This window comes from Anopheles gambiae, chromosome 2 (assembly GCF_943734735.2).
Source record: "Anopheles gambiae chromosome 2, idAnoGambNW_F1_1, whole genome shotgun sequence".
Taxonomy (NCBI): Eukaryota; Metazoa; Arthropoda; class Insecta; order Diptera; family Culicidae; genus Anopheles; species Anopheles gambiae.
This window is the reverse complement of record NC_064601.1, coordinates 45,982,030-46,007,201: the sequence shown is the minus strand read 5'-3', so window position 1 is coordinate 46,007,201 and position 25,172 is coordinate 45,982,030. Positions and strand designations below refer to the sequence as shown.

At 48.1% G+C, this 25,172-nt stretch overlaps 4 protein-coding genes and 1 long non-coding RNA gene across 5 annotated transcripts in view; 4 read left to right on the top strand and 1 right to left on the bottom strand.

Annotated features, from left to right (window-relative positions):
- Positions 1–6,629, top strand: part of LOC1278784 (WSCD family member AGAP003962) — a 40,708-nt gene extending 34,079 nt beyond the window's left edge. Inside the window, exons 2-6 of the mRNA XM_003436623.2 lie at positions 2,299–2,987; positions 3,072–3,151; positions 4,546–4,717; positions 5,240–5,409; positions 5,483–6,629. Coding sequence (XP_003436671.2) covers positions 2,315–2,987; positions 3,072–3,151; positions 4,546–4,717; positions 5,240–5,409; positions 5,483–5,638 — 1,251 coding nt within the window. The 5' untranslated portion in view covers positions 2,299–2,314 and the 3' untranslated portion in view covers positions 5,639–6,629. The remainder of the gene's footprint in view (positions 1–2,298; positions 2,988–3,071; positions 3,152–4,545; positions 4,718–5,239; positions 5,410–5,482) is intronic.
- Positions 6,630–7,220: 591 nt separating this feature from the next.
- Positions 7,221–9,294, top strand: LOC133391280 (uncharacterized). Its single transcript, XR_009764778.1, has 3 exons — positions 7,221–8,950; positions 9,016–9,119; positions 9,206–9,294. It is a non-coding gene; the product is annotated as an uncharacterized LOC133391280 (long non-coding RNA).
- A 465-nt stretch (positions 9,295–9,759) lies between these two features.
- Positions 9,760–14,051, top strand: LOC1278782 (mediator of RNA polymerase II transcription subunit 13). Its single transcript, XM_318413.6, has 2 exons — positions 9,760–11,041; positions 11,542–14,051. The coding sequence occupies exons 1-2, from the start codon at positions 10,826–10,828 to the stop codon at positions 13,711–13,713; spliced, it is 2,388 nt and encodes a 795-aa protein (XP_318413.6). The 5' UTR covers positions 9,760–10,825; the 3' UTR covers positions 13,714–14,051.
- A 1,187-nt stretch (positions 14,052–15,238) lies between these two features.
- LOC133391101 (specificity protein transcription factor 3-like) lies at positions 15,239–17,565 on the top strand. Its single transcript, XM_061641616.1, has 2 exons — positions 15,239–15,439; positions 15,526–17,565. The coding sequence occupies exons 1-2, from the start codon at positions 15,423–15,425 to the stop codon at positions 16,637–16,639; spliced, it is 1,131 nt and encodes a 376-aa protein (XP_061497600.1). The 5' UTR covers positions 15,239–15,422; the 3' UTR covers positions 16,640–17,565.
- Positions 17,566–17,607: 42 nt separating this feature from the next.
- On the bottom strand, positions 17,608–23,320 carry LOC11175997 (transmembrane protease serine 9). The gene is made up of 7 exons (XM_003436622.2): positions 22,876–23,320; positions 21,904–22,792; positions 21,210–21,818; positions 19,693–19,748; positions 19,332–19,661; positions 18,389–19,262; positions 17,608–18,312 (listed from the first exon to the last, which is right to left on the bottom strand). The coding sequence occupies exons 1-7, from the start codon at positions 23,111–23,113 to the stop codon at positions 17,652–17,654; spliced, it is 3,657 nt and encodes a 1,218-aa protein (XP_003436670.2). The 5' UTR covers positions 23,114–23,320; the 3' UTR covers positions 17,608–17,651.
- Between the last annotated feature and the right edge of the window lie 1,852 nt (positions 23,321–25,172).

Sequence of the window (25,172 nt, the reverse complement as noted above, 5' to 3'; positions counted from 1 at the left end):
TTACCGGGTGTGTACAGAGCCCATTAGATTGGTCGTTTAGAAAGATTGATTTAAAAGAAAATAAGCTAGATTTCGTTGCAGGTCTGTTTACATTTGTTTGGTTTTTGGTAAAAACCTATTTTTTATTATTTAATCACCAAATTGTACTAGGTGTATCATTAGCACCATGATACAATTAATTATATAATTGATCTTCCTTTGTACACTATTTCAATGGCAAACTCATCCTTAGACTTCAATTTTATCGTCAACAGCATAGTGCTATTAGAATGAACTTTTTCGTGTTACTATATTAAAAATACTTAGGCAGTTAATAGCTTTTTGCAAACATCTCTGCGCATCTGCAAAATAAATCCAGGAAATAAATAGTCCAGGAATTCTCGATGGGACGTTGCTGGAGGATGTTTTGATGTTTCGGGGCCGGTTCGCTGACTAGGTTGTTACATCGAGATCTCCAAAAATGATCGCCTTGAATTGTGGCATCATTCCTGCCCGCTGCAAAACCAGTGTACTTGATTTCCGCTTCCTGGCATCTATGCTTATGTTTCCAACGTACTTTTTCACTATTCGGCCAGTTGCATAATCCTCCCGGCCAAGCGAATACATCGATGTAGCCACTCTTTCCTCTGTCTTCCTCGTCAGCTTCCTTTGGAGCTCAGGGTCGTTGGCCATTCGGAACCAAAATTTCTTTCTATGTTGTTTAATAGTGCCAAGGTGTTGTAGATGCTGGAACTGAATAATCCGAAGTTCACAAACTGCGGCACGTCGTCCGTCCGTTATTCGCGAAAGCTTCTGAATGAAGTTGTTTCACTTTTTTGGTCACCCCGATGAAGTTCGACTGATAGAACTTTCAAATTTTAGGTGCTGACACATAGGTTGCTATTAGTGAAAGTTCAATTAACATTAAGATATTCGTATTACTTTTGGCCAACCAATTCAAATTTTAATATTTTCCTATGTTATTTATAAATGTCTAAGTTTATTTGCGAAGAATAGATGATCTTATTTCAATTCTATCGAACGAAATATTTCTAAAATTGGCCAATTTACTATTTTAAATTAAATCTGAGAAAACTTCCTATTCGACATACAGTACATGTACATATACCAAATATTAGACAATATAGAAGACTTGCTTGTTGTTTAACGGACTGGCAGACGAAGGCGCGAGACCGTGAGCGGTTTCGGACACTCCTGAGTCAGGCCAAGACCGCAAAGCGGTTGTAGCGCCGGATAAGTAAGTAAGTATAGAAGACTTGCTATGAACATAAATACAAAATAAATTAAACTTGTTATGCTGTCTATGCTATCAATCGTACCCCCTTCGCTTTCCGATTCATTTATACCAATGTAATTCAATTCAATTAGTACAATGTTCAAAACCGATTGCAGAAGCTCTCTCTTGAATCACAAACCATCCTCTATTAAAGCAGCAATCTAAATGATTACCATTAGCTACCGGCACTTGAAGCTATGGTTTGTAATTATCATTCGATAACTAATCTGCTTAGTGACTCTGGTCACATCCGATCTCGCTAATAATAATTACCCTCGCCTTGGTCGGGGCGATAATGATCACACGACCTGGACCTACTTTGTTCTACAACTATCCTATGTTATCTATATTCATCGTTTCATGTTTCGTGGTTTCAAGTGAGCTTTTTAGCATGGTCTCTGTGATGTAGTAGCATTTTAGCACACCGCTACAAGATGGTAGCAACACAAAAAGGGCTGAACTGAACTGAAAGCTACAAATCACAACCCTGCAAACACAGTCAACTAATTTCATAAATAACACCTGCCCGAGAAGTTCATTTCTTGCTGGGACGATGCTTTGTGAAAGAAGAAAACTCTTGGTGTCAATTGATTTGAGTCATTGAGTCTGCCCGGGTGTGCGTTGTTGCCCTTGAGGGTACTTAGGTCATTTCAAAGAGTCAGATTTCGAGACATGAACCGTTCATCCATACGAGAACATGCTAGAATAGACTATGGATTAACTATTTAACGAACAAACCCGATAAAACATCTCCATCTGCACCGTGCACGTGTGCGAGCTTTCTGGAAGGAAAGTAATTTAAACCCTTTGAACTGTTCGTGCGGCATTGTGAGTGAGAAGAACAAATGATCCATTCTTGGCAGCCGGTGCAGTTCGTGCGCTACGATAAATTAACTTTATAATCACGATTATAGACTACGGCCGATTGTGTTGCTGTTCGAGCAGCTATGGCCGCAACTTTGTTCTTGCACGTGCGATCGTTTTATGACCTCTGTCTTTCCACTTCTTTCCCTTTTTTCTAGATGCGATAATGCGGCCATGGCACTGCGCGGCTGGCGACTGTTTGGGGTGGCCGGCACCATACTGGTGTACGTCGGCGGCATACTGTTCCTATCGTTCGTTAGCCTGCAGGGACCGCAGCAGAAGCGTGGCGTCCATGGTCCGCGCGGGTACGGCGAGTTCGAGACGATTCGGAACCGCGATCTTGGCCTGATGGGCAAAAAGCCACCGCTGCAATGGTGCACCGAGCTGCACTATCTGGACGCGCCGATCCGGACGCCCCGCAAGCCGCCCAAGCTGCTCCAAACCTTCCCGGGCCATTTCGTGAAAAAGTTTAACGTTTACAACTACCGCGGAGGCGGCAACAATGGCGGCAGTAGCAACAGCGGCAACAGTCACAACCAGAACCTACACTCAGCACCCGGTGCGGCAGTACAGCCGGGCGGACAGACGGTGGACGACGGTGACACACTTGCCGGTCCACCGGCCGTTGCTTCCTTTGCCGGAGGCAGTCCGGGCAGCCCCTCGCATCCAGTTCGGCCTAACGGTGGTGACCCGTCTAGTGGTAAGCTAGTGGATAGTGATAGTGTAAGAAGCCGTGGCGCTGTTGGCCGACCGAAGGGACAACAGTCGAAACCGGAACTGGCGGCGCTCGTTTCATTCCCGGGCAGTGGTAACACTTGGCTGCGATATCTACTCCAGCAAGCAACCGGTAAGCGATGGGGCGTATGAGGTGGATGCAGTGAGGTGATAATTGACTAATGCTTGACACGTTTTCTTCCATCATTCTTCTCAGGCATTCTAACAGGAAGTGTGTACAAAGACTACGGACTCCTTAAAAGTGGTTTCCCGGCGGAAAGCGTTGCTAATTCGTCGGTAAGTGCAGCGACTGCAACAATGTTGCAGAAAATGGAGTAACAGGAAATGCATTGGGCAATTGTTGGGATGAAAGACTTTTAACTGTTGAGATAAAAGATACATTGTATAAAATTGTTCCATCTAGCAATTGGTGAATAGTAACGATGTAACGTGTAGAACTTGCAACTATAAAAATAATCATGTTTATAAAAAGGTATGCAGCAGGTGTGAGGTACGCAAAAACTCCACATAGGAATGATGAAAAACTGTGATATTTATAGCGAATTACATAGACGTATTTTACAAGAAACTCTTAATCTCACGTTCACATTTCAAAATTGATTTGAGGTTATACTAGTACCAGAAAATGTTGGAAGTGTTTATTTTTACTGTTGCATAATATTACTTTCGGTACAATCTTTTACAACTTTGTAACATCTACTAAACAATTTCAGTTCAAAAGGATATTATTCATTTGAAGTAACAAGAGGACTAATCTCTCATCGATTTGTCCTTATTTTTTTTATTATTACAATATTCAGCAAAAAACACCTTCCACAAAAAGTAACCAATGTTTTAACGATGTTTCTATTGAAAATATGGCATGGAAGTAGAATATAAGTCGATAATCATAGTAGAGTAATAGAAATTGACTTAAATAATATACCAAAAAATGTTAATTGGGCATTTTTTCACAATTTTTTTGGTGCTAGTGGCCAGAATATGTTGTGATGGGGCGCTTTTAAATATATGAGATTTTGTTTGGCACTCGTATGGCAAGCCAGTTGCAAGCGATAATTACTGTTTCAATCGATAAAATGGAAATCAATTAGAGAAAAATCATTAGCTAATATAGGGTAGTAGAGAAATACTTAACGTAATTGAAAGGTGCACAAAAAAGCTACATAGAATATCTAATTGCTTCATAATTGCTCCTGTGCAGCTACAGTTAAAACATGTGTGCAACTGTATTTTAGCTGTAATCTCCAAAAATTTCAGTAAAGTTCAATTATTGTAAAAGGCCGCCCCAATCAGGTTTGACCTTAAAACATAAAGCTCTTTCTGGAGCTTAGACAAAAATTGTCATCATTGTGCCGTTGAAATTCACGTATTTTATCGAGTTATTACGTCGAAAATGAGGTTTAGTGTACCAAGAATTGTGGCCAAAGAAAAAGGTAATTTCAATGAGTATCAAGCTTTCTTCGAAATAACTTCGTATATTGGACGAACAACGCAGCCCTTACCTTGATTTAGTCCGAGTTGTTACAGTCAGTAACGCAGTTCGCAGAACTTAACGATTAATTTAAAATCTTTCGATTAGACTCATAACAAAACCGACCTACAGGCATCAACGATTACCTTAATTCAATGAAAAATAACATATCATTTCTCTCTCCCTCCTCCCTCTTCAGGTGCTAGTAGTGAAGACGCACGAGTGGGGCCCGCACGCCTGGGCCCCTTACACCAAAGCGATCCTGCTGATACGGGATCCGGAACGGGCCATTCTGGCGGAGTTTAATCGTCAATCTGGTGGCCACGTAGGATTTGCCTCGCCTGATCGTTATCGTAGGACCAAGGGTCGATGTAAGTAAAATCCATCAGGAAAAAAACATCAGCATTTAGCACCGGCATAATCACACTATACCCACTAGTGATGTGCTGTATGGAGCGCACCCACGACTCCGATCCGACTCCGACTATTGTTAGTCCGATTCCGACTCCGGCAAAATGGAACCACTAAATCCGCCCGGAGACGGAGTCGTTCGGAGTCGTACGGAGTCGACCGGAGTCGACGACTCCGAACGACTCCGAACGACTCCGAACGACTCCGAACGACTCCGAATGACTCCGGACGACTCCGACTCCGGGCGACTCCAGACGACTCCGAACGACTCCGAACGACTCCGGATGACTCCGGATGACTCCGACTCCGGGCGACTCCGGGCGACTCCGGGCGACTCCGGACGATTCCGAACGACTCCGGATATTGAAGCGCGGACCTACCTTCCGGAGTCGATTCCGAATTTATCGGAATCGGATCGGAGTCGACTCCGGATTTTTGCCAACTTTACCCATCACTAATACCCACCTTCCTATGTTTTGCAGATTGGACTCAATTTGTAAAAAATAAACTTTGGGCATGGGAACAAACGAATCTCTCGTGGGCGAAAAACTTCACTGGCGAAGTTAAGCTAGTCTTCTACGATGACCTAGTCGAGAACGTAGAGGGTACATTGCGCAGTATTCTTAAATTTCTCAACTACCAGACGGACGAGGTAAGTTAAGTAGAATATTTGCTATACGACATCTCGGTGTAAAATAACGTCAACGTGTTTCTCTCGGTTGTAGGAGCTGCTGGCGTGTGCCCTTATGCGAAAGGAAGGCATTTACCGGCGCAAGAAGCGCATTCTGCAGTTCGATCCGTACAGTCCGGCAATGCACGCAGCAATTGACGAAAAGCGAGCCGAAGTGTACGCAGCCCTCGGCCGCTACGACGCACACTAAGCAAAATCAGTGGCTGTAATTGTGATGTATGGTTTCGATTGGTTTAGGCTAATTGGTTTTGAACGAATTATTTCTTAACAATAGAACCCAGTCGTACCACTACTACTCTTGTTACCGAGACGCCAGACAGAGGCAGCGCCTATATTTTTGCTCACAAAGTATTTGTACAAAGCTTAAGTAGTGTTGTTAAAGAAATGTTTTTCATAAGTATCGAACCACAAGGCAACCAGAATCTCAAACACAGTTTCCCCCACAAAACGAAACAAACGAACGCGGGCCCGATTTTAAAAGCTTCCATTATTTGTGTAACGGTTAGAGATTCACCACGTTCAATCGCGCCCAGTGCAAAAGACATAGCGTGAGCATGGTGCCCAGTTTTGTACAGCCATTTCCTGTTTGTTACTGTAATTAGCGAAACACATTCTAGTCAGCAAGGGAATCCCGATTATGTTGCCATCCGAGCTGTCCCGCAAGTCGCGACGGATCCGTAGCCAAGCGCCAAAACATGTCTTAAACGTAAACCAAAGTAATGTAGCACGATTTACCAGGCTAAACTATATAGGAAGCTAAAGGGCACGGCAACACACCTCCCTAAAAAACCGTTCACGACGTAGAGAGCAACACACATGTTGTAGAAGAAGCTAGAAGAAACTGGTAAGACTTTTAGGAGCAACCTAGGAACAATAGCTACCACATAAGCATACGTACACGTAGGTAAGCGGGGGCAGTATTCATTTGTACTATTAGAAATGTATGCGCGATTTTACTACCATTCATGACAAGCGAGGACAGTGCAGGAAAGGGAAGCTAAATGGTACATAAAAAGTAAAAATCACCAACGCATAACGATTAGTAATCCTGTTCCAATGGTTGGAGCAACCGAGAACTAACACAATGTATGATAGCATTGGGCTGGTGTAAACGGATGTGCATTATGTGTAGACACCAGAAGCAGAACAAAAAAGGAATAAACAATATTTAGAGGTGTTCAGATGTGTCTTTTCCCTACCGTTCGCTTCTAAAAACTTCTACAAACAGGAACACGTGTTCCGGTCATTCAAGAGATTTATATTATAAAACCATTCTGCTTTTCATCGCTTCAAAATGATCCGGTTCGATGTTTTCTATGAGTTTCAACTGTCATTATGAATTGAAGCGTTTTTCACCCCTTTTCAAGCGTTTGCGCAACCGTTGTGCGAAGGTTTGGGTATTTTAATCTATCCGAAAGTTCACTAAATTTATTTAAAACGTTTAGCTGCAATCACAAATAAAATACATAACTTCTTAGTACGGTAAGAGTGTAACAAGTTTAAATAGAAAAAAATAATACGCTTTGAAAATATTAAACCTCTTTAATTTGAATGTCCCAACACAAACAACTATTGTACAAAGAAGTAGAATTTTATTGTATTTTTGTGGCTTTGAAAATTACATTAAAACATGAGTTTGTAAAGTATGCAAAAATATGAAACTTGAAATCATTTCATAAACTATTATTTACCTTCAACCGTGATGTCCGGCCATGCGACTTCGGTGCACATATGTCAGGGTCTATTGCAAACTACCATTAGAAAGCTTTCGTTCGCAAATCGATCCAGTTGGTGCCGTAAATGTGGCCTCATCTCGCAATTTACGAGTTTCCATCCGTTACTTGCAATACTTTGACATCAAGCGAGAAATTATAAACGCATGCTGCGCTCATAAACGCGTGTTTCGAATGCTTTTCGACCAGTTTCAACATCCGCCGTACGCGTTCGAAAGCTTTCCCCGAACGGCACGGAATATTTCCTGCCGCCGTACCGTGAGAAGAGGTCAATGAACCGAGCGGAGGTCTACATACAACCTAGTTCGCGAATCGCTAGCCGCTGCTACTGCCGTTCGCTGCCGTCGTGTGCCGTTTGTTTCCACTCTCTTCTCGGTTGGTGGAACGGTTTTCGCCGCGTTGGCCCCTCCACTCCCACGAAACGGTAGTGTGCAGAAAACAAAATTAGGGCGCAAGTGTCCCCTTTAGCTCCGACCCTAAAAGTGCATTTTCCCGACTGCGACCGGGGTGCCGCTGCTCGTTTGCCCAAATGACAGTGCAGTTAAAGCCAGAGTGCACCCTGTCCGGTGCATCCCCGTGACACGTTCTCCGTTGTACCCGCGCTCCCTTTCGGTGCCGAAGTCGTTACGACGGGACGACGGGAAAAGCTGGTCAAAGTGCGATTGTAGTGGTGTCTAGTGACGAGAGCTGTTTCGCTATTTCGCATCATTCCCCGTGTGTCTGGAGCACAAAACGGCCAACATATATAAGCGCAGCATAAGCATTATTGGTGACGTATCGGTTTGTTGTTGGTGGGTTGGCATAAGGGTGGCTTCCCTCTCCCCCTTTCCCAAGTCATCCCCTTTCTATCGCTGCGCTGTAAGAGTGTACGTGTGAGAGGGAAAGAGAGTGGGACAGAGCGAGAAAGCAATGCCACCCGTTCGGAATGTGGTGAGGATGTGTGCGCGGGTGTGGTGAATAAATTTGACATTTATTTGTTATTGACCTGAGCTGTGTGTGTGTGTGTGTGCATGTGCTAGAGAAGGTTTTGCGGAAGGTGGACGAGGACGGCTGAGGTGCCAGTAGTACACACAACACCGCAACACCGCAACACGGCAGCAACCTTCCTCGGGTGGCGGCCCCGTCAACGTACTTGGCGCCCACCCCCCCACCCCCCTCCACCCCGTTGGTTGGAGCGCATTGAAAGGCAGCCACGGCAAACTCAGCGACCGACTCGAGGTCACCGCACGTGTGCGCGAGCGAGCGAGCGAGTGCCGTACGAGCGGCTGCAGAAGTGAAAGAGCGCGCACACGAACCTCAACGACGACGACGACGGCGATGGCAATGGAGGACAACAACAACAACCCAAGTAGCAGAGCCGAAGTTTTTCAGAGATTTTTCTGTGTGCCAAAGCGAGATGCCCTGTCTTCTCTCTCTAGATTTTGGACAGCAAACCGCTGCGCGTGTAGAGGTGTGTGCGTGTGACGAACAACGATGGATGAAAAACGCGAGGAGCGGGGTCCGAAGTCTTTCGTTGGTCACACACACATGCATCTACCGTTGGATTGCGCTACATCGAGTCTACCCATCTCTCTCGATCTACCATGATTTTTTCTGCTATCGCACTCATCTGGGAGTTAGGCATCCTCAGTCTGCCCAGAACTTTCGTTGTGGAAGGATGTGCGGGAGTGATGTGCGATTTCTTGTGTCCCCTACTTTCCTTGTTTACGTTTTGCGCAGTGTTGCTTCTTCTTCCATTGTGGAATGATTTATCCTAGCAAATTGTTGAGGTAAGTTTGTTGATCTCATATGTGCTTCAATGTACTAATTTAACTAATGCTTATCGTCTTCAAAGTTACAGGTGCATGCGCCATTCATCAACGCCTACCTGTTGGCATCATCAACAATCTTTATAGTAGGTGACGGAAAGAAATTGTTTTCCAGTTTTAAAATATTAAGGTAAGTGTTGCTCTCATCATATACGTAAAACTATCCAAAGTAATACGTACTACATGCATTAATTATTGGTTCATTTTTATTGACAGCGTTCAGCACAACTCAGCCACAAAACAACGCACTGGATTGCGCTAAGAACCTGTCGAAACGCGCGCAGCCCCCGGGAGCGGTAGGAGAAAAGAAGAACGAGAGGAGAAAAAACTAAAGCCAGCGCGCAGCTCTGATGGTACCCCGTACGCGGTAAGAAGAAAAAAGATCGAGAGGAGAAAGAACGGTAAATTTGGAAGGGGGAGACCGTTCTGCCGTCTCCACAGTGTGAGTATGCCAAAGCACGTGTTGGAAGGGAAAGAAAAAGTGTGGAATAAACCGCATGCGAATGTGTGCATACAGCAAAAGTAAACATGTGTGCCTCATCATTTCTATAAGCAATCCGAAAAGGGGGTGGAGCAAACACATTGGTATGCGTGAGATGCAGAATAAATCGGAGCGTTATAGTATGTGTGAACGCGATCGTTCGGGTCGAATGTGTCTATGTGTGCGTGAAACCATATTTACACTTCTACTGCAAGTGGGTACGTAAGTGGGGCCATATGTGTACGACACGATCCCATACAAAACTTCGGCTTTTGCGGACTGGGAACGCACCGAGCAAGGCCTCCTTAGCATCGATGACGACGGCCACAGCGAGCGCACATTGAGGCAAACGACAGCAACGACAGACGTAGCCAGCAGCCGCCGCCAGTGCTAATCTGCCATCCCGTGGAAAGTGAGTGTGCTAGAGAAAGGTGCTGTCCCCGCACCACCAGGTCCGGTCACCATTTCCCGGCCGTGATTAGAAAAGTGCCGCGCCACTAACACCAACACCGCGCTGTGTTCGTGTTATCGACGCAAATGCTGCTCGTCCGATACCGCCGTACGCCCGTTGCCTAGCAGCGCTTCGCTGCCCCGCCTTGCCACACAGTTGCTGTGGCGGCACACACTACGGCTCTGTTTACCATTAGGGACGATGATGGCCGACCCGAGCACATCCTCACTTCCCTAAGTGCGCCATTTGTTTTGCCGCCGCCGTGTACGCGAAACGCCGCGTACGGAGACGCGCTCGCGTGTGTGTCTACTAGAGTGTTTAGTGGTTTAGCTTACCGTGCATTTGCGTTTGCTGCGGAAAATCCGTGATCCTGTGAAACACCTACACACTCTCGCTAAAAACGATCATCTCTAGCGCTGCGAGAGGATAACCAACGGTGCTGACGGCGCGCCGTGCGCTTGTTTACGCGAAACTGTTTGACGCGCAGTAAGCCCGCTGCAAGCAACAACAACAGCAACAAAAAAGAAGCAAACGGGAGGACGGTGTATTAGCTAGCGCGCGGGCGCCCCCCTTTTGTGCTTTGCGCAAATTCGAAAGAAATACCTGGAGGAGCCACCCCAAGTGAAAGTCTGCGCGCTCTCTGTGTGATTTGTGAGTGTGTGTGTGTGTGTGTGTGTGAGGGAGTGGAGGAGGCAAGCAACCCGACCGATCATCGTGGGAGTGAGTGTGGTAGCATACCCCCTGAACCCTCCTCCCCTTGCGGCCACCTCCTGCTCATAGTGTGCAGGAGCCGCGTTCACGTGGCCGACGCATTTTTTTGGTGTCTGCTGCAAAGTGTTTGACGCGTGCGTTTTTTTTATTCCGGCGTTCGGGAGCGCAATGAGCGAGAGCAGGCGGAGGGACAATGACGCAAGAAGAAGTGCTGCCCCCGCCGCACCGGCTCGAGGCCTGCTGCCGACTGTGCCTGTCCGGCGACGAACCGCGTAGTACCAGCCTGTTCCTGTTCCCGGTGCCGCCGGGCCATCCGGCTGGGCCGGAGGACCATTCCCCGCCGTCGCCGTCGTCCGTCACCGAGCAGCGGCTACTCATCGAGATGATACTGGAGTGCACCTCGATTCAGGTGAGACAGACACACACACACACTGCCCCGCCGCGCGTCCTTGGAGCGTCCGCCGCTTGTGTGTTGGCTAAAGTGCACGAGGTGTCTCACTCGCAAGGGCTGTGCGGCAGTGTGAATGATTTCATCTACAAGGCCGGTGCGCATGCAACGCGTGAGCGTGTGCGGCGAGAGCACTCGCGTCCTCCCCGCCACCGCCACCAACGCCACCACCACCATCACCGAGGTTAACTAGCGCGCGCGAGCGCGAACGCGTTCTCTTTGTGCGCAAACAAGCAATATGCACCGCGGTGTGTATGTGTGTGTTTGTGTGTGTGCACGACCTCCTGCACGACCGTTCACCCGCCGCGCGCGCTCGCCAGTGCCCTTCGCGACACACAAAAAGCGGACACTTATACACACACTTTGTCTCACCACCCGTGTGCGCTCTCTAACGAGTCTCTTTCTTTCTCTTTCTTTCCCTCTCCCTCTCTCTCTCTCTCTTTGTTTTTGCACATTCTCAGATAACCTTGGAGGAGGACTACCCGGCGAAGGTCTGCGAAAAGTGTGTCGAAACGCTAGACAAATTTTATCAGTACCGGAGGCGCTGTCTCGCCAACGATCAGATACTCCGCCTGGAGCGGTTACGCACGGGAGGCCAGCGGAAGCCGCCCAACAATAACAATAACAATGAGGAGAAGGAGGAGGTGGAGGAGGAGGAGCATCGGGGGACCGGGACGGCGTCAGCACCACCACCACCAGCCCTGTTGATGCACCGGCCATCACCCCCCATTAGTGAAAGCAGTCACCAGCCACCGCCACAGCATGCGTCAGCACCGGTCATGGCAGTGCCAGCGATTAGGATTAAGAGTGAACCGCGGGGAGAGGGTGCACAGGAGGAGGAGGAGCAGCATCCACCGGCGGTGGAAACCGACCCCCAGCCGGCTGCCCTCTGCACGGACGGTGGCGGCATGTCGTCGATTTTGCGCAGCATTTTGCTGCAAACGCGCGATTCCACTACGAGCCGATCGTCCCCGAACACGGAACCGGAATCACCGCGGCAAACGCCCCAACTGCCGCCCCACCCTGTCCCACCGGCGGGGGACAACCAGCAGCAGGCCGAAGAGCACGAAGACGAAGAGCAAGACATTAAACCCTCGCTTTTGCAGCAGATGCTGCTGCAGCAACAGAGAGTCTCCTCCCCTGCCAACCGGTCGCCGGCGAAAGCGGCGTCCGACAACAACGAAGGAGGGGGCGCTTTGTCGGGGAACAACTCCACGGGCAGCTGCACGTCCGCCTCTACGTCCTCGCTGCTGAAGCGCATGTTGCTCGATGGCAGTGGGACTGCTGGGAGTGCCCCAGCGGAGCAACAAGCACCACCACCGACCTCGGTCTCACCGCTGGAGGGACCCAGCGGTCAGCCACCACACCGCAGCACCTCCACGCATCATCTGCGCACCACCAAACACGAACCTCCGAGTGCCACCAACACACCGTCACCGCCCGTCCAGCGAGCGAAGGACGATGTGCCTACGAACGAAACGCCCCTCGCATCGCAGCTCCGTTCGATACTGCTCCAGCACCGGGCACCACCGGACTGGGAGGGGACCACAACACGCACTGCCTCGATGTCGGACGCTTCCCCGGAGCAGCACCCACCGTCCGCGCAGGAGCGCAGCACAAATGCAAACAGCGCCGGAGAGAAGCCGGAAGTGTCGTACGTGCGAAGTTTGTTCCTGCGTAACGATTCCGACTCGGAGAGCGAACCGCCACCGGTCGAGGATCAGCGCGAGATGCTGCTGTACGCAATGTTCCATGAGCTGCGGACACGCCAACAGCAGCAGCAGCAGCAGCAGCCACAACATCAACACCAGCAGCAGGCCGGTTTCTCGTCCGACTCCGATGACGATTCGGACGATCTGCCACAGGACTATCGGCTGCCGAGCGTGCGCCGCCGCAGCACGGACTCGGTCGAATCGCGGCCCAAGCGGCGCCGGATGGAGTATCCCTGTCTGCTGTGCGGGCGATCGTTCGCCGGCAAGACGAGGCTGGTGCTGCACATGCGCACCCACATGATGCTGGACAGCGGCGGTGCGGATGGATCGACGCTTTCGAGCGGAGGCGGAGCGGCCACTATATCCCTGCCGGCCGTTTCCCCTGCTGCCATCGTTGCTGCCGGCGGCGGTGTGTTGCTGCCGAACGGGAGCGGTGGTGGTGCTAGCGATGTGGAAGATATTGCTGGTCGGTTGCTCTCGGCACAGCAGCAACAGCACCACCACCACCACCATCGACACGAGGATACCGGCGGCTTTGGCGAGAGCAGCGTCGGCAATGAGGACGAGATCGATGCGCTTGAGCGGCGCTCGTACGCGTGCTACATCTGCGGTGCGGACCAGAACAACCTGGCGCAGCTGAAGGAGCATCTGCTGGCGGCGCACCAGGACCGGATACGATCGCGCGGCCGCACGCGCGAACGGCAGAAAGCGTCGATTGCGTGCGAAATCTGCCAGCGCTCCTTCCGCAGCCAGTTTGCGTACGGCGAGCATATGCGCACGCACACCGGGGAGCGGCCGTTCCCGTGCGATCAGTGTGATAAGCGGTTCCCGCGCCGGTTCCAGCTGCTCGGCCATCTCTATAACGTGCACAAGCAGTCCTGGGTGGCGGACGAGTCTAAAGCCAAGTTTGCGAAAAAGTAACCCCTCCTTCCTTTTCCACTCCCTGGTAACCGTCCCACCACCACTCCACGTCGCCTTCCGTTCCGTTTCCGGAGCGTTGTGTGTGTGTGTGTTTGTGTTTGTTGCGGTCTTGTGAGCAAAAACAAACAGCCAAACAAGCAAAACTACAACACAGAAAACGAATTTTTACTATGCCTTAGCAGTTTTAGGACAGATTATTATTTTGTTTCTCCTTGTCTAGTTAGTGCTGTAGATGTTAGGCAGATGTCCGAGACATGTGCTTTGTTTTGTTCTTAGTCGTAATTGTTGCTAGTTATACAGAAGGAAAATATACTTATACACGTAATATTTTTAACAAAGATGAAGATCGCAACAGGAAGTTCAATTGGTTTTGTGCATCCGAAGAAATTTTCTCTTTTGTTGAGTCTTTTTTTCTACTTTCATTGCTTTCATTGCTACTAGTGATTGAAAAAATGAAGTTTTCGTCGGAATCGATTCCGGAATTGGTTCCGGAATCGGAATCAAAATCGGTACCGGAATCGCATTTCCATCATCGAAATCGGCCACGGAATCGAAATTGACTTCGAAATCAGTATTGGCTTCGAAATCGGAATCGGTAACGGTTTTAAATTAAGAATAGACGTTTGGATCTAATGGCTACGCATTGATAGCCACAAAGAATCCATATTTACTAGTAAACGATCCATTCTCATGGAAATTCCTGGACTCATTTCGCTTCTGAAATTTCTGAAAAATGTTAATTCTCGAACTGATTCTAATTCCACAGCTAATTCCAATCCTTGAGTCAATTCCGATTGCCAATTCCGATTCTGAAATCGATTCCGGAGCCAACTCTGAAATCGGCTCCGAAATTGGCTCCGGAGTTCGAATCGATTCCAGCATCGGAATCGGCTCCGGAATTGATTCCGAACATACAATCGGAATCGGGTACGTCCGATTCCGGGCTCTCACCACTAATTGCTACACAATGAGTAAAATAATACAAAATCGGTGATCGGTGAAGATGGCGAGCAACACAATTGAACTAATTGTAATTAGTTTCGAGAAGAAGCTTAGTGACACGTTTGATTTTAAATTTTTAAATTGTCTTAATTTTGGGAAAAAACGGTTGCATTTTTTCAAACAACCCTTATTTAAATTCACCACTCATGGTGGTGAGTTTCTTGGAACCTCCAACAGTGGAATTATTCCGGTCATTGCATGTGTAAATCAATTTAAATGTTGGCACATAAAAACATGAAAGCAAAAATAAGTTCCTAATTTTATTTTTGTGCAATTTAATGTAAAGATTTGTGCTATTTGAATGCTCTTGTTCTGCGGAAATGTAATTGAAATGAACGTTACCAATGAAAAGTGAAATCGTTCAAAATGAGTGCAATAATATGTTTCAATTGATACGTGAGCTGTTTTTCAGTTTTTTTTGTGATCTACAAATGCTTTACAATTAAAAAATATTGTATAAACTGTCAATTAATTTTTATCGCTATCATACAATGTGCAAAAAAAAAAAAACAAGTTTGTTTTGCAGTTCTGTCACATTGCTCCGGGCCGTTTGCGGCTTCAGCGCACACGCTTGTAAACAAATCAAGCGAATCGCAGACGGTCTACTAACAGACGGCGACGAAAGTGAACAACTCCCGCAAAGAAAGTTTTTCAGCGCACACACACACAACCCCGCACGCCAGTTCTATGTCTGGAAGGAAACACCGATGGATACGGGTACATTGTGAGTTTTTCGATTTGCCACGATTACAGCGCGTGTCTCATTGACCGATTTTTCCTTCCCGCCCGCCCCTGCATTGCCAACAACAGTGCTCAGGACTTCTTCTGTCGGCTGTGCGCTGCGGAAGGCATTGTAATACACCCGCTCTTCCCGCCGGGCGACAGCGATCCCAAGGATGAGCTGGTGCGAATGATCGCGGTGCTAACGTCGGTGCACCTTGCCCAAACGGAAGAGGCCGGCGCGGTCATCTGCGACAAGTGTTTGCAAATGCTGGATTTGTTTTGTAAGTTTCGCGAAGAGTGTCTCAGGCAGGATGTGCTTATCCGCACGAGACGCACGATACTGCTGGAGCAACAAAGACAGCAGCAGGAGCAGCTTGTACAGCAGCAGCAGCAGACGTTTTTTAGTCAACAGCAGAGTCTATCGCTCCTGCACCCGGTAGTGGAGATAAAGGTGGAAGATGTGGAACCGGTTGCAGCGATCGAGCCGGAGGAGATTCTTTGCACACCTGTGCATCAGTTTGCAGAGCTGGAAGATTGTAAAGAGGAGGAGGAAACGCTACCGATAACAGCGGAACCATTTCTAGTCACGAACGAATCACCAACGGTCTCGGTAGTAAGTCAACCAGTACTGCAGCCATATCCGAGCGTCACACATGACAACAGTATGCTTAGCACTAGTCTTAACGATAGCACTGGCTTCCCACTGGCCGGTATAGCGGTACTTACACCCATCAGCAACCTTTCGATCACCGTTCCGACAAGCGAATCCTCACCGGAAAGTACTGATGCTCCGGTCGACGGGACGGCCGTTTGTGAGGCCGATAAAACACCCCCGGCACGCCGTGGTAAGCGAGGTAAGGCGAAACCGAACTTTAAAAAACCACCCCCCGACTGTGAACTGTGCCAGGAAAGCTTTGCCACGCACTACGAGCTTCAGCAGCACATGAACCAGCAGCACGCGTGGGACCGCGGCAACCGTTGCTCGTTGGCGTGCGATCCGTGCCAGATGCGGTTCACCAAATCGTACAACCTGAAGCGGCACCTGTACGAGGTGCATGGTGAGGTACCGCAGGGCCTGACGGTGACACCGTGCGCACACTGCGGGGAGCGATTTCTGCGCGGCAACATCCTCGAACGGCACATCGCCCGGGTACATCAGAACAAGAAGGTGCTTAAAGTACGTGCCATTAAATCCACCTAATTATGCTAAGAGTTTTGTTGTGAAGTGATCGTACGACTATTAGGCGATCAGAGCAGTTCGAGCTGAGAGTTCCTATCGCGAGGAGCAACAAGCCAGGAAGAATTTATTTTATGGAAATGATAAAGTGTGTTTTAGAGCGTATCAGTTTACATAACATAACAGCGTATCAGTGACCAGTATTAAAGAAGCAAACAGTTTCCAAAACAACTGATATGAGCTCAGTCGCTGGGAGTAATGAAGGAATTGAATGCTGAATGTCAGTCAACAGGCGGTAAAGGTTGAGCCAAATGTTGAGCACAACATCGAGGATGTCTGTCGAATCTCGCCGACGTCATGAACTATCCGTCTGCTATCTACGTCGCGATGGAAAATGTCGGAATCGGATCACATCGACATCTTCAGAATGACAACATGTGGGACGGAAATGTGAAGCCAAAATGAATTGGATGAGCAATCAATGCAACGAAGACAAAGTCTTCCTTGACCAAGATCTCTATACAGCAGAGGATTTGTACTATCGTAAAAACGATCCTAACTTTATGCTGCGCTCTCTATATCGAAATCCACAGATACATTGTTCGGGAGAAGCCTGTCTGCTTTGTGCATAACCACAAACTGCCACTGATCCTTGAGATAACTGCAATAACGCACGAAATGGAAGATGTTTTCCTATACCGGACCAGACAAGACGAGAACTAGTCTCTTGGTGGTTGATTTTGGCTCATTTCCTGGACGACCGCTGTGTACAGAAGCTTGCTATACAATTTGCCGCCATAGCGGATATCCTGAAGGTGATGAATACCGGCAAATAGAACATGTCCAACCAGAGATGAGGCTTACCTAAACATGTCAGCAAAAAGGGAGATGTTTTAAAACTTTTCTTTTCAAAAGATCTCGATTGCTATAAAACCCCTTTTGTAAAATAACCGTTGCCTTATTTTTTAAATCGCTTCAACCGAAACATGTTCTTTTCTATTCTTTTTATTCAAAAATATTCCAGTCCCTTCGTGTCTCACGACGTAAAAATAAGCTGCTCACTTGTATCGGGCACCTGTTGCTTAAATTCGCGCATGTTGTACAAAATCCAGTCCAGGTAAATCGGCACGTTGGTGTAAATATCCGGCACCGTCGCATCGCACTCCCGTGCACCGAACGACAGCAAACCCTGCAGAAAGTATCGATCCCGCCGGCCCAGCTGCTGTACCGTTTGCAGCACCGAGCCGGAGAGCATCCGTTCGCACGGTTCGGTCCGATTGGTGGAGGACACCTCGGCAACGGCACAGATCTGCGTGTGGCTCTTGCGCAGCGGGTAGTAGATGGCATTGTACCGCTCCTGGCAGTTGACGGAGTTGAGATAGGTCGGCCGGCTGGCGACGACCCGATTGCCCTGGGCCGGGAAACCGCCGAGCGTGAAGCTGGTCGGTTTGTAACTGCGCAGGTCGACGGTGACCGGCAGGCAGATGGGTTTCACGTTCGGCTGACTGATGTTGGCCGGGCGCCGTAGCTCAATCAGCGCGATATCGTCGGTGATGGCTTGGCGATCGAAATCCGGCCGTACGATGACCCTTTCGATCGGTAGTATTTGCACGGGCGGAGCGCACACGAGCGTGCCGTTCCGTTCGATGCAGTCCTTGTCCGTCGTCTTGTCGTAATCACCGAACCGAAGCGTACGCCTGTTTGTATATGCAACACAACGAAACGGTTACACAGTAGCACAGGTAAGTAAATAGACTCTAAACGGATACTTACTCCATTCCATCGTTACTGAAACAGTGGGCCGGTCCGACGGCGTACCATTCGCTGATCAGCGTGACATGGCACACGGCCATTGTTTTTCCCTGCCCGGGGGCAACCATTTCCACCAAACCGATCCACGGAAAGGCAAGGAAGCTATCGTTCGCCCCGGTCGTGTACGGGCTGATGCCACACGTATTGAAGTTCAGCATTCGTAGCTTAGGACTGTTGTCCACCAGCAGGGGATCGGGCCGGGTGGAGGCGAGCGTTGGGTTCACGTTCTGCCCAATCCAGTCCCGGTACTTGGCCACATCGGTGAACACGGTGTACTTGGTGCCGTCGCACAGGCCAACGTTTTCGCGCAGCGGCATAAAGGACACCACCCCACGGACGTACCACGTATCGCCATGCTCGAAAAACATTCCCCCTCCGCTGTCCCCGTTGCACACGCTCACACCGGTCTTACCTCCGCCACAGTACATGTTCGCTGTTAGGGTAACACCATACACCTGCCGGTCGCTCTCGATGCACGTCCAGGAATCGACCACAGCGATGGCGGCCTGCCGCAGATAGTCCGACACCCGATCGTGCTCCGTCAGCCCGAAACCCACGACCGTGCCGTTGCGGCCCACGATCAGGTCCAGGTTCGGTTCCAAGCTCCAGAGACAGACCGGTTGAACGTACCGTGTCATCGTAATGTCGGTCGCGAGCTTGATCAGCGCTATATCGTCGGTGACGCTGTTCGGGCTGAAGCCGGGATGAACGATGAGCTGCTCGGGGTGGTGCTCCTGCGAGCGGACGCTTGCTTCCGACAGCTGATTGCGCCCAACCTGCACGGACAGCTGGTCCAGCTTGATCAGTCCGCGGGAGGTGTACAGACAGTGTGCCGCTAGACGACCGACCAATTAATCCATTTTTTTGTGCACAGTTTGCCAGTACACTATTTACTTATACATACCGGTAAGGATCGTGTTTCTATCCAGGATCGAACCACCGCACACGTACTCGAAGTTGGTTTGTTCCCGATGGTAGATGGCCGTGTGCCACGGCCAGTGGCCCTCCTTCGTTTCGGTACCATGCTGCACCAGGTATATGGTTTTCACTTTGCGTTCTCCACACTCCAGTGGAACCGTATCCAGAGCGTTCGTTTTACGTACCTCGCCAATCGCACAGAAGACTGCAATCAGTGGTAAAAATCCCCGCAAGATCGAAACCATTGCGGAATGGCGAAGGGGATTCCTTAGTTCATGCGAGTATGCGAAAGATTGATGCTGCAAGCTGGATGGTGCTCAAGGTGACGATGATCCGCGACTACCAACGCTCGCACTGGAACAGTTTCATGTTTATCAGCGACAATTGAGCGACGGATTCGTAGCTAACGAGGCAAGATGAACCCTCGCGAATGATTATGTCGATGTTGAGTGAATCTAGGGATCTTGACGAGAGAGAGAGAGAGAGAGGATCATGCCTGGCGGTACATTTATTGTGTGAGACGCAAATGAGAGAGAAATGGATTTTAATGCAACAGAGCAACGGTTTTTCGATGTTTTTTCGTAATAAGCTCTTTTTTTAATTTAATGTTGCTTAGGTCGTGATCGCTAGGTCGAAAACAATGTAAAGAACATAATATGGAGATTATGTTTCATACATATGAAGTTACGTAAAAAATACGAACGTTTAAGTATGTGTTTCATTAGGCTATGAGACACATAACAGAAAAATTCTGAAGATAAAAAGGATAAAGGATTATTTTCTAGGTACTGTTTCTTCTCAGCAATAACTGCTGACACAATTATGCAAAACTTGCACATGCTGACTGCAGGAGTGTCCGAAACCGCTCACGGTCTCGCGCCTTTGTCTGCCAGCATTGTGTAGGGTCGGTATCGTTGGTTCCGTTTCGATGATTCCTTTGGCTTTCCGTAGTCTGGTATTACATGAGACTGGGTGACTGACCCCGCGCACACGTAACCGTTTTGTATAGCGTTTAGATGTCCCCCCCCCCTCCCCACGTTCAGGCACCCAGTTTCCCGGGATATCCACCCTCCTCTTGGATTGCAATCCGCCCAAGGGGTTGAGTCAAGCCCGTGTACCCAAGCTTGGATATGTGGTGGCACACGTTACCACTCTGCACGACGAGGACTTGTCGGAATAGGAGTTGGATGGGAGAGCCTGTATTATCCCTCGAGGGACTTCGGATCCCATCCCATTGCAGAGCCTCTAGCCGATCTATCCTTGTTTCATTTCAAATGTTTAACTATTTTGTATATGAAGTTTTGCATAGGATTACAATCTCAATGTCCTTCTGAAACAGTCCTAAAGTTGTGTATGTAAAGCTTACACCATTTAGGAATGAGGTACTTTTACGACGATAATGTAATAACAGACAAAACAGGAAAGTATTTCTGGAAAAGAAATCCATTAATTATTTTCCTTATTGAAAATATTATTTATTTATTTATTCCTTCCGCATAATCAAGAATTTAAATAACGTTGGTATTATGTTGTATCAGCTGGAGCCGTGATAGACCTTTTGAGTGATAGACAACTCACCCGACTGACTGATGGAACCATCTAAATTGAACGAAAAGACTCAACCTGTTACAGGACAGATGCGCTCTGAACTTTGGTCCCGGCCTGTGTGGCCTGTGTCGTCCGTCCTAAGAGAATAACTTCTACCAACTATAACTCTAGCATTTCTGCTCCCCTATGAGTCCATACCGTAAGCAATGCGAGATCAGAGAATTATAACACTCCATAGATGAAATAATTTATTGCGCACAGATCGCACCGACAAATAGAGTATTGTGTAGTGTTCTTTAGCCAAAATTGGCGCCACTACTCATGAATATTATCCAGAATCCAGTCGATATAGCTGGCCACATTGGTGTACACGTCTGGATAGAGCACGGAGCAGCTTTTCGGCCCGTACGACAGCAACCCGTACAGGACGTAGCGCTGCTGGCCGTTCACTGGCTGCAAAAGCTGCAGCGGTGCTGCCGACGCCGGGAACTTGCAACGTGTGCCAGACTCTTGCTGCTGCTTGATGCAGATCTGTCGACTCGTTTTCTCCAGCGTAACCGACTGCTCGGTGTACAGCTTTTGGCACTCGACCGACTCGGTAAGCTGGCTGATTGAACGCTCCAGTACGTTGCCACCGGAACCGGACGACCACGCGGTCAGGATGTACTGGCTCGGCTTCTGACTGCGCAGCTCGTTCGTCACGGGCAAGCAGATAGGCTTCACGTTGCTGCGGCTCAAGTCTGCCCGGACGCGCAGCCGGATCAGTGCAATATCGTTCGCGTAGCGCGGTTTGTTGAAGCCCGAGTGTACAATCAACGATTCGATGCTTAGTGATTGAACCGGCGGCGAACAGACCCTTTGTCCATCGATATCGACACAGTCCGTCATAGAGTTTTTGTCATACTCTCCTAGCCGAGCGGACGTTCTGCAAGGGAAATGAAGAGAGTTACAATCACCGTAAATGCATTGAACGAAGGCGAAACATTTGATTGCTACGCCGAAATACTCACAGTGTGTATCGCTTCGGTATGCTGCTTACGCAGTGTGCAGCACTAATTAGATAGAGATCGCTAATCAGTGTCGCCTGACAGATCGTCTTCTTTTCGCGCGATCCCGTCTCGGTGTACTCCAGTAGAGCTACCCAAGGATAACCGAGCAGCACCGGCTTGGAGGATTCATCACGACCAGCGTACGCATTAGGACCGCACGTGGACGTTGGCAGCAATGCGAGCTTATTATGGTTGGTCTGTAGGTCGATTAAGATCGGTAAACCACTAGACGCACGGAGGTACTGCTCGATCCACCTCAGATACTTTGCCACATCGGTAAACACCGTGTACTCCTTGGTGTCGCATATTGTCGTATCCTGGCGCGGTTTCGTAAACGATACCAAACCCCGTATGTACCAGACATTGTTGAAGTTGAAGAATAACCCTCCACCGCTGTCACCGTTGCAGGGGCTGGTCCCGTTCCGATAGCCAGCACAGAACATATCCGAGGTCAGCTGAGTGGCGAATGCTTCCCGGTTGCTTTGGATACAATCAATGGCGCTAACGACGGGTAGACGTGCTTCACGCAACGTATCCGTAGGGTTATCGGTCTCGTCATAGCCGAACCCGATCACGGTTCCGAGGGTGCCAACGATGGAGCTCTGATCATCGCCCCGGTTCCAAAGGCAGATCGGTTGAACGAAGTTCGTGAAGGTAATGTCGGTCGCAAGCTTGATCAGAGCGATATCGTTCGCAATTTGATTAACGTTGTACTTCGGATGTACGATCAGTTCGTAGGCTTCATGGTCTCGGGCGTGAATGCTCGCCACTCGGAGCCGGCTGCGTCCCACCTGCACCAGAAGTCGCTCTTTGGCGATTAATCCATTGGACAACCACAGGCAGTGAGCCGCTACGAAATAAACAGTTTCGGAAGATGGAGTATAAGATGAGCAAAAGCTGCTGCGTGTCGTCACAAACAGGTTTGTGTCTTACCCGTTAAAATCGTATTTTGATCGAGAATGGATCCACCGCACGCATACTCGAACGATCGGCGATTGTTGTGAAACAGTGCCACATGCCATGGCCAGTCGCCCTCCTTTGACTCTAAGCCATTTGTAATCAGAAGGTTTACCTGCTTACGTTTGCCACAGTTTTGGGCTTGGGAAGAAGCTGTCAGCAGCAAAAGGCACACCGAAACCAACGTGAGTGTGTAGTACCGTACGCGACCCATCGTGTGTAGACACTGATAATCTTTGGCCCCTCTCCGGCACAAATAGCTAAGAAATGAATGCCTCCACCACACACGGAAACTCCCTGCCACGGGAATCCCCAGACTAAAACAAGTCCGACCAACAAGCGCACGTCGTATGCGTACGGGAGCAAGCGCCTAGTGTAGTGCTGAGAAGCAGCGACGCGACTGAAACCGGTTGCTTCCGATGATGATCTTCGACCGAGATGATGCGTTATTTGGCCGTGATTCAAGATCGCTTCCTTTCGTTGAGAGATAATGAGCGAAAGCAGCTGATGAGAGTAAGCTGGTACAGGGATGAGCAACACATGATTACATTATTACTTTAAAATAAATTAATGGACATTATTGGACATGGACATTATTATTTTAAAATAATTTAATGTATCATTTAATCCGCATAACAATCAGCAACATCACCTACAACACCATATGCAGACTTTTCTAGATTAATGGAACAGATTATAATAGAATAGTCCAAAGAATAGACTATTGCTGAACACATTTTGAGTACATACTCAGTTTTCCAAAGAACGCGGATTCACAAAATGGAGACAGTCCTTGTAAAAGATAAATAAGTAATTTAAATCCAAACAGTTCATTTGGTAAATTAGAAACAATTGCTTTTTTGCAAAATAATATTTGCGGATATGAAGTTGAATTTAATTTAAATTTAGAGTTATGATAACAGGCAGTGACACTGTTTTAGAAGCGATTCGAGATCGTTTTCTGCCTCAAAATGTTTTTTTTTTATGCTGTGTAATGATAAATTTATCTTTCCACAACATCACATGACCATTTTTGCACGCAAAGTATAAAATGATTCCTCTAAATGATGTAAACGATTGCATAGTATTCAAAATCCAATTCATATAGCCAACTACATTTGTGAATAGTTCCGCGTAGTTGTGACCACAACTACCAACCAACCGAAAACCATACAAGACGTACCGCGGCTTTCCGTCCACTTGTGTCCTGGATTATTCATGAACCACGATGTTAGTATGTAATGGGTAGAATTGTTGTCTTCTCAGTTCCTTTGTCACCGGCAGACAAATTGGTTTCACGTTGCTTTGAGTAATGTCTGCCCGGTCGCGTAGACGGATGAGTGCAATATCGTTCGCGTAGTTGGATACGTCGTAGTCTGGGTTCAGAATATACTTCTCGACCGCCAGTGTTTGAACCGCCAAGGAGAGGAGATCGTTTCATCCTTTATTAATTCACAGTCTTTTTTCGTAAATCTGTTGTGCTCTCCAAGCTCGACAAACATTATAGAAGGAGCAAATTAGAAAGTAAGTTATTGACACTACAATAAAACTGACTAACTTGCAAAGCTCATTCCTATCCAATGTTACGCAGGTGCCAGGTGTCACAAGAAAACGATCACTTATTAGTGGTGCTTGACATAATGGTATTGTTGCATTGATTGAGGCGAAGTGAAAGTGTAGTAATCCTATCCAAGGATAGCCAAGCAGTACTGGCTTGTCGGATTCCGCTCTCCTTGCGTATTGATTAAAATCGCACGTGGCCATTGGCAGCAGTGCAATGTTTGATTTAATATTCCCCTGAAACCGATCGTGTTTTCATCTTCTTCTAGGCTCCACAGGCAAATGGGCTGAACGTAGTTGTTATAGGTAATATCAGATTCCAGCTTTATCAGAGCAATGTCGTGTGTAAATTTGACCACGCTGTATTCCGGATGAACGATAAGTTCACGCACTTCATGCTCCTGGGAGCGTTGATCAAATGTATGAAGGTGGGTTTGTCCCACACGAACTACGAAAAGATCGCGTGCAATAAGTCCAGACGCGTTCATTACACAACGGACAGCCACATTAGGGAAATATAGCAAATATATTATATAAATAGCATCTAGCGTAGGATTACACATCTCTTACGAGTCACAACAGTGTTTTGATCCAGAATGGTTCCACCACAACGATAGGCGAATGATTCATTATCGTTTGAAAACAGTATCGCTTTCCATGGCCAGTAACCATCCCTGGCCTGGGTACCCATTAACAGTCAGAAGATTTACCAC

What these genes read in the sequence shown, in the direction of transcription:
- LOC1278782 (XM_318413.6), top strand. Translation starts at nt 10,826, where the DNA reads ATGACGCAAGAAGAAGTGCTGCCCCCGCCGCACCGGCTCGAGGCCTGC. An exon ending in TGGAGTGCACCTCGATTCAG is followed by an intron (nt 11,042 to 11,541) that starts GTGAGACAGACA and finishes GCACATTCTCAG; the next exon opens with ATAACCTTGGAGGAGGACTA.
- LOC11175997 (XM_003436622.2), bottom strand. Translation starts at nt 23,113, where the DNA reads ATGGGTCGCGTACGGTACTACACACTCACGTTGGTTTCGGTGTGCCTT. An exon ending in ATACCGAAGCGATACACACT is followed by an intron (nt 21,819 to 21,903) that starts GTGAGTATTTCG and finishes TTTCCCTTGCAG; the next exon opens with AACGTCCGCTCGGCTAGGAG. An exon ending in CTGGATAATATTCATGAGTA is followed by an intron (nt 19,749 to 21,209) that starts GTGGCGCCAATT and finishes TTGCCTCGTTAG; the next exon opens with CTACGAATCCGTCGCTCAAT.